The sequence below is a fragment of the Phlebotomus papatasi genome, chromosome 2 (assembly GCF_024763615.1).
Source record: "Phlebotomus papatasi isolate M1 chromosome 2, Ppap_2.1, whole genome shotgun sequence".
Lineage (NCBI taxonomy): Eukaryota > Metazoa > Arthropoda > Insecta > Diptera > Psychodidae > Phlebotomus > Phlebotomus papatasi.
In genome coordinates, this window is record NC_077223.1 from 50,079,590 (window position 1) to 50,087,705 (window position 8,116).

Genomic DNA, 8,116 nt, shown 5'->3' on the forward strand with positions numbered 1-8,116 from the left:
CACTCAAAATCCGCATCTAAAATGCTTGGACGTGCATCAACCTTGGTCAGGAGTACTCTTAGCAACTCCATCCGCTATGGGTCACATGGTGGAATTCCTGGAGAGGTAAATATCCTGCAGAAATAATTACATAACAAACATAACCTCAAAACTCCATGAAAATTGCTATTTTCTCGAGAATTCTCCCTAAATGGCCCCTTTTCGTGTTGTATCTTTGCAGAATCTACCCTTCCAGCTCCACAATAGGTATCGCCTGACTGCGTGGTTCTGCGTTTTCTTCGGTTCCGGGCTGGCTCTGCCTTTTGTTGTGGTGCGACACCAGCTGCTGAAGAAGTAGATTCTCCCTGAAGATTTGTTTGTTCATAGTCCAGGCTAATTCAATGTAATTAAATGAAAGAGTATCCCCAAAATCGTTGTAAAATTTTATTATTTATCTGACAATATCACAAATGGGGTGAAAGCTGGGGTAAAAAGGCGTGCAAAGTGGAATGCGCAAAACGTCCGGGAATTTTATTCTGTGGATTCAGCACTGACTTCCGATTGTCTGCGACTTTTTGCTTTATTAGCCTTCTTCCAGTATTCCTTCAGATGGTACACTACCTCCTGATGAGGCCTTCGTCTCCATAGAATCTCTGTAATTCTTCCCAAAGTTGCTGTTGTGTCCTCCTGAGTCCAACCCAGAATCATCTGGTAGATCACTTCCTTGACACCAGTAATGTGATGATCTTCGAGCAATTGATCTATTTGCCCTTGAGAATAGCCCAAATCACGAGCTACATTCCTCCAATCCTCTCCCAGATGCATAGCAATGATCTCAATATGTTCATGCTCCAATTTCTCCTGACTCTTCATCATGGCATCAATTGACGGTGTCTTCCTGAATACCCTCTCACCATCTTGACTTCGTCGAGATCTCGGAGAGATTCTCTCTGGCTCCGTGGTTATATTAAATACCGATCCAATATGGAGATTATTGACATTCGTGAACTGGAAGACATTGCAGGCTTGTGTATTGTTGACCTGTGCCAGTCCCACTTGATTCTTCCTCTCTACCACATCTCTCGAAGTACTTGGCACAGGCATCAAGGGTGATGGAGTCTCCAAGCTTGACTGAGACTCCAGCCTAGTGATCTCTATTGATGGAGTCAATGGAATGGAAGGAAAAGATGTGTCTGAATTTGTTCTCTCTTCCAGTGCAGCTTCCTCAATTTCATCATCTGATCTCGGTGCCATTGGACCAGCATCCATCTTCAATGTACCTCCTGATCCAATTCCTGTCTCAGATTTAGCAGGCCTTGAGAAGATATTTGAAAAAATCTCTGTAACTTTGGACATTGCAGCACTGTGATTTTTGTCCTGCGAAATTCTTCGTGTTTCTGGTATTTTCATCCTCCCCTAAAGTTATCTCTTTCAAGAAAACACTTTTCTAAGATCTTCTATGAATTTTCTCGCAATACAAAAGGCTTTCGAGGCACTTTTCTGAGAATTTTCTTTGTAAACACTGAAGATCTTTTGACAGATCTTAGGAATCGACTGGTGCGACATCTATATTCAAACACAAAAAATCAACTGATAATGTACTTTTTTTCCGGGAATTTTTTTCTCAACAGGGATTTTTGGGCATAGCTCTGAGCTTTCCCTCTGGGAATCTCCGCTCCTGGATGAATGACTTCCCTTATTATATGGGATTTGCAATGGAAAAGCATAATAACTGTAGCTTCATACTCTGCTTCACTTTCTGGAGGATTTCCTCGCCTTTCCTGGAAAATAAATCATCCAAAATCTAAGATATTTTCCAAAAATCTCCGGAAATTCTCTACTTACGCTCGATCTCTGTCTGTGAGTGTCGGAAGAACCTCTAGAGCCTCTGTAAAATGACTCCTGGAAAGATAAGATGTGATTAGAGAACCCAAAAAAATCCTATTCCCCAGAGGCTTGTCTTTACTTGGCTGTGGCATTGCTGTACAGCTTCAGAGCATCCCGGATCAAGGATATATCCACATAGGCTTGTAGAGTCCCACTCGGACTAAATTTTTGCACACAAGTCATCAATCTGGCCAACTCTTCGGCTACCGTCTGGACAATTGGCTCGAGAATGGGTCTTAGAAGTGACGGAGCGATACTTAAGATCTCAGAATACACTCCAGCCAAATTATCAATGCATTCATAAGCATATGGTCGTAGACGATCTACCCGAGAGACAGTATCCCATTGGAAACGACTGATGTACATTGAAGGTTCAATGGTTCCCACGAGAGGATCACTCTTGTGCTCCACATACATGTCCAGGAGGGTGGACAACAGGCTATTGGCTGTAGTACGAGAAGATTCAATTGCCAGCTTAGGCACTGGGTATTCGTACTTGGCAAAAAGATCTCCAATATGACCAAAGAAAATCTTACTGCAGTACGTGCAGTTGGCCATGCAGCACAGGATTTTTTGTTCCCAGGAAATCACTGAAAACTTATCATCCACAGCTCCATTGATGGCAGCAGATGTTGGAAATCCTATCACCTGAGATATAATAGGACCCCTTCGACTCTCTTCATCATCCCGATTGAGTGCCAAATCCTCAATGACTCCACAAAAAGCATCTAACATCTCCCTCAAACGCTGCGACATCTCCCTCTGACCCTCACTGTGAGCTTCCAATAATTCATTCTCCCTCACTTCCGGTGTCAAACAGGTCATTTGACACTCATCCAATGTTTCCTTGATAATCTCCTCCAGCAACGACGGTAGCAGAGTAGCTCCTGGGAAATCAGCAACGTCCATCGTCCAGGTTTCTTTGTTACTCAGATTTCCTACTTTATCAATGGATTTCTTGAGAATTGTCGCCAGACAATTCAGTCGAATCTCATCGATAAGCTTCTGCACAATATCCAACACTTCCGACGGCAGATCCAATCGAATGAGACTGGCATAGCAAATTCGAACATATCTCAGACAATTGGGTAACCACTGCAGGAACTGATTCATCGAGCTCTGTGAAGTAAATGGCCAATTGAGACCTCCTGATGAAGTGGATTTGAGTCCAGAAGATGAGGATGGCAAGAGAGCAGCTCTCAGGTAGAAACACATCTGTTCAATTGCCGTCAAGATGATCCTCTTGAAGTTTCCGGGCTTTGGCTCGTAGATCCCCCGGAGTTCACCCGTGAAATAAGCCTGACCCAATCGCCAGAGATCGGGCAGTTGGCATGCAGCAATCTCTGTGATCTCCTCACAGAAAGCAACACGATTGGGGGGAGCATTGGCATCTCGGGGCTTTGGGTTACCTAATAAAGCAAGTAATACCACTATATATTAGTTTATAGAAAATGAGATTCTTAACCTTAACTCAATTCTTTTTATTGAACTAGGGTAGAGTAAGCACTTTTGGCCACTTTAAGGTTTCATGTACTTGTAATTTTTATAATCTTTATTTAAATAAAATGAAATTTTGTACAAAGATACCTTAAAGCCGCTTCTTCCTAATAATTCGAGAGAATTTTCAAAATTTTATGGATATTCTAGTGAAAAAATCATTATATGAAACTATGCATGTTTCTGTACTTTTGGCCATTGTGTGTAAGCACTTTTGGCCACTTGTTTCCAATAAAATTTTAATATAATAACAGAAGAAATAGCTTTCAAAAACTTTCACAAGTACACAGCACAAGTCCTATTCTTATTTGACACCAATTTTATGTGATTATTAGAGTATATTAAACGACTTTTTACACATTTTCTATTTGATTTAAAAATCAGTCAAAAAAAGTCACGATTGTTTTTACTGAAATCCGCGTGGTGCGCCACGTGTAAACTGTATGGGAATATGAATGGCCAAAAGTACTTACACAGCGAAAAAAAGTAAGCTCTTTTAGCCACATCCGATTTTCATTTAATTTGTTAGAAAATCTTATTAAGGATGATATCACAATAAAATTTAGTTAATTAAGAAATAGACTTTCATTGAATAACATTAAATATTTTCATCAAAAATATAAAATAATGAAAAACAATTTCTCTTAACATTAACAAGTTTCTTAAGAATCCCATGTTTTTTTTAGTGATTGTTTACCTTGTCGAGAATTTCTTTCAATAACTTAGAATTAATCAAGTCGATACAAAATCAAATATGGTTTTCTGATTCGTTAGATTAGAAGTTACGAAATAAGACCCATTTTCCTGTTCTAAATAAACTCATAATTGCCTTACAATGCGATTTTACTTTAGGTGGCCAAAAGTGCTTACAAGGCCAAAAGGGCTGACTCTACCCTATTTTGATTTTTTGTGATTATTAAAATTAAAATTTAATTGTTTATATGGGTTTCAGATGTCAGAATTAGCCATATGGCTTAACTTTTCAAATTTCTTATCAGTCAAGAATTTTTTTTTAATATATTTAGATTTCAATTTAAAATTAAATATTAAAAGCAAATTATTATTTTAGGAGGGACCAATTAATTTGATTGCTAATTAGAATCTTGAGACCTTCAGAAACTGGACTAAACCTCTAGTTTAGTTTGAAGACTGCTTTCGATAATAAGCGAAATAATATAAGAAAATGTTTATATTGTTTTAATTAATTTTTTCGATACTTAGGTAACCATAGCTCTGGTTTTAATAAACTGAGGGCAAATATTGAAATCGTACTCGCACCCGTCAGTTCTTTAGTGACCGAGAGAAATCCACTCGCACACCCCGCAGGTTTTTGAGTACGTACATCAAGTACACATTGTTAGTACTTCACCACAGCTAAATAAGACTGAAGTAAACACGAAGTTCCTGTCATATTTCTCGTAAGCAATTGCTCACACTGAATTTTCAGCAAAGCAATTTTAACTCAAATAATATTCAAAATTTAACGTATTTAGTGTTAAAATCTTCCAAAAAGAACAAATATTTAGATAGATTTTATTATTCATCAAATATTGGAATAAAAATCCACAATTTTAATCAATTTATTTTTAGTGTCCAATTTTATCCTCAAAGTGTCCAAAATAAGAAACTGGACAAAATTATGAGCCTTTCCCCTATACTGTAAAAGTTTTCAGGAAACCTTAGAGTGAGATTAAAATAAACGGGGTCTTGGAATGCAAGCATACGAGCACGACTGGTGATGGTAGCCCAACAAGGATTCTCTTATTAAGGAAGACATATGAGTGCTCCCTTACTATAGTCTTATGCACATCGGAAGGTAAGCTCACTATTGTACGATTAATATGCACACCCTTCACCTCCCACTCAGAGGGCTAACCCTAGGGACGAGGCATATTGAGTACCCAATCAGTCTTTAGGGATTCTAAATAACGGCAGGGCCTTTAGCTGCGAAACCGATATAGGTCTTACACTAGAAACACTCAAAAAATTTCACGTAAGATCCTAAAAAATTGTTTTTAACCATTATAAGATTTCGCGAACATCCAGAAATCCATGATATTTTACAAGAATCATATTTTTTTTACGAAAAAATTAAGAAGTTTAATAAGAAACCCAAGTAAAACCTGAAAAATAGGTTTTATGATATTTAGGTTTCAAGGGAAACCTGTAGGTTTAAATTAAAAAAAAAAACAAGCAAAACTTAAGGAACAAGAAGCCTTTTGAAATTAGAAGTGTTTTCAACTTCCTTGTTTTATCGTAAATGTTTAAACTTGGTACGTAATTCCAAGAAGATTGTATTTCTTGTTTTATTTGAAAACAGAACACGGATATAATTTCACTGGAATGTTGATAAAAAATACTAAATTCATTTATATAATTTCGTTTGCTAAATTATTGATAAGAGAAAGCATCGGCTTTAAAAGATAGAGGCCCTAGGTTCGATCCTTGGACCAATAGTATTCAGTGAAAAGAATTTCAACCGTGTTTCAGTTTTTTTTTGCCTTTGGGATAGTACTCTCCCTTCGAACGTTCATGCCTTCGAATAATGTGAATTTTCTTTTATGTTTCCTAAGAGACTTACACATTTCTCTATTAAGAATTATATAGAATAGATTGTTATCAATTATTGATAATTATTGAAATTGTGCGTTAAAAGCTATCTATTGCAAACGCCGCGCAGCGATGCGTTGCTTACAACGAATGCTGACACAAAGCAAATACAGTTAGCACAGTTGCTGAGGCAACCGACGAAATATCGACGACTCAGAATATAAGTCGAATAACTCGATTTTTTTTTACAAAAATCGTTTTATTCGCTTTTTGGATACTTCTTTATACCCTCTACATTCTGTGTGAATATTAAACTTGAAAGATAATTATTTTCAAAGTTATTGATATAGAGATTTTAAATCTCAAAAATACTGTAATCTGCATGTAAAATCTCAGCTTCAAATCGCTCTCCTGTAAAATTCGCCTCCTGCGAGTTATTCGTTTCTTATTCTGAGCGATCGATATATATATTTCAGACTACAAGAATTACAAGCAATTTTTTTTAAGTCGCGGTGCTATAACTGTAAAATTTTTGCAAGGAAAAGAGAAAAAATAACTTCACTTTTTATTAGGCTTGATGAGCCCCTGAATTTTAGCATATTGGCAAAGAAAAAAAAATGTAAAAATGTAAGTGTACGTAGAAATATCGATTACACAATAAATAAAAATAATATTGACGACTAAGGAACTTTTTGAAGCATATGAGATTTTGTGACAATTACAAAAGCTGTGATTTTAGTGAGGTTTCTCGAGCAATTTATTAAAAAGACACGAAACGTCCGGAATAAGATCCAAAAGGAATAAAATATCCTACCTTTATGCTGCTCAAATGTTTGCTTGAAGGTTTCCTCAAGATACTTGGCCCTTGCTTCAATTGCATCCCAGGCAGGATCCTCAATCTTCAGCTTTTCTGCCACACTCGTACCCACTTGTTGAGACTCCAGATTTACCAGAGCCTTTACGAATTTTTTCTGCTGCTCTACACTCTGTGGCATTTTTACAATCTTCTCATGGAGCTCTTTTCTTACGCCCAAAATCCTCTCATCCACTTCCTCAATGACTCTGCGGAAGATTGGGATGTCTGATTTCCCAAAGAGTTTCTTAGCTCGGGCATAGTCATTGATAACGATATCGTATTCTTCCTTCTCGGCACTCCTGACCACGGAATTTGGCAGGCAGAAGAGAAATTTGTGCCGGAACAGTGCTGCCAGGGCAAGGCGAGTAGCATCGGCTTTTTCGCGACGTGTCAAGACTTCGTTGAAGAGATTGTGGGATTCGGTGATTGATTTGTGGATTGAGGCATCGAGTTTGGCCACGGGATCCTTCCCAACGGTTTTTACATCTTGCTGGAACTTCTCTCTGAGACTCACCAGAGTGTCCAGTTGATCAATCACAGATCCAGCATTTGATTTGAGGAAACTCAATTGACCTTCTTTCTGACTCTCAACTTTACGCCTCAGGTAGGACAATCCCGCCTTGAGATCTTCGAAAGTCGTGGCATGATGATGCTCCAGAAGAAACCATCCTGGACTGAAGTTGTCTTGGGACAGATCACCAGACTTCTCAGGAAAGATGTCTCTCAAATCTTCGGGAAGTTTCTTGTCATTGCCTTCAATGGACAATCCCAATGGATCTTCCTGTGTGTATCCACTTGGGGCGAGTGATCTTCTGCCCCAAGCTAGACTTTGCATGGGGGACTCTTCAATCCACACCGCAGATTCCTTCATTGGTCCAATTGTTTCATGATATGCCCGGAATTGGACCGTGGAGGTGCCTTGACCTCCGGATAAAGTCACCACAATAATATCCCCTTTTCCCTTTGCCGGACCCGTCCGGGCGATGATTTTGTTGGGAGACTTCCATTCAGCGGACAATAGGCAATCACATCCGCAAATTGTGAGCCCTATAGCGCTCCAAGTATCCCCGGAAAGGTCAGAAAATGCGAGAATTTGACAGCAAAATAATGCGAAAACACTTACCAACTAAATCACTGGGTTTTGACCCCAGGAACTCTCCTCTGATGGTTACCCTCGTTCCAGGGGGTCCTTCTTTCGGCGACAGACCCGTCACAACAGGTTGCGGGGCCATATTTAGGGGAGTTTTTCACTAAAATACTAATTGTTTTACTAGAGACCAACCATAACCACTGAAAACCCAATAAAAACTGCGTCGTATAACCTCATATGGAACAATCCTTAGATTT

At 38.6% G+C, this 8,116-nt stretch overlaps 3 protein-coding genes across 3 annotated transcripts; 1 reads left to right on the forward strand and 2 right to left on the reverse strand.

Annotated features, from left to right (window-relative positions):
• Positions 1–21: 21 nt before the first annotated feature.
• LOC129801624 (cytochrome c oxidase subunit 7C, mitochondrial-like) lies at positions 22–410 on the forward strand. Its single transcript, XM_055846848.1, has 2 exons — positions 22–105; positions 221–410. Exons 1-2 carry the CDS (start codon positions 22–24, stop codon positions 335–337), a joined length of 201 nt encoding a protein of 66 aa, XP_055702823.1. The 3' UTR covers positions 338–410.
• On the reverse strand, positions 410–1,389 carry LOC129801570 (protein immune deficiency). The gene has a single exon (XM_055846783.1). The coding sequence runs from the start codon at positions 1,387–1,389 to the stop codon at positions 511–513; it is 879 nt and encodes a 292-aa protein (XP_055702758.1). The 3' UTR covers positions 410–510.
• Positions 1,390–1,565: 176 nt separating this feature from the next.
• On the reverse strand, positions 1,566–8,085 carry LOC129801473 (exocyst complex component 2). Its single transcript, XM_055846572.1, has 5 exons — positions 7,893–8,085; positions 6,728–7,816; positions 1,946–3,275; positions 1,825–1,881; positions 1,566–1,760 (listed from the first exon to the last, which is right to left on the reverse strand). Exons 1-5 carry the CDS (start codon positions 7,999–8,001, stop codon positions 1,679–1,681), a joined length of 2,667 nt encoding a protein of 888 aa, XP_055702547.1. The 5' UTR covers positions 8,002–8,085; the 3' UTR covers positions 1,566–1,678.
• Between the last annotated feature and the right edge of the window lie 31 nt (positions 8,086–8,116).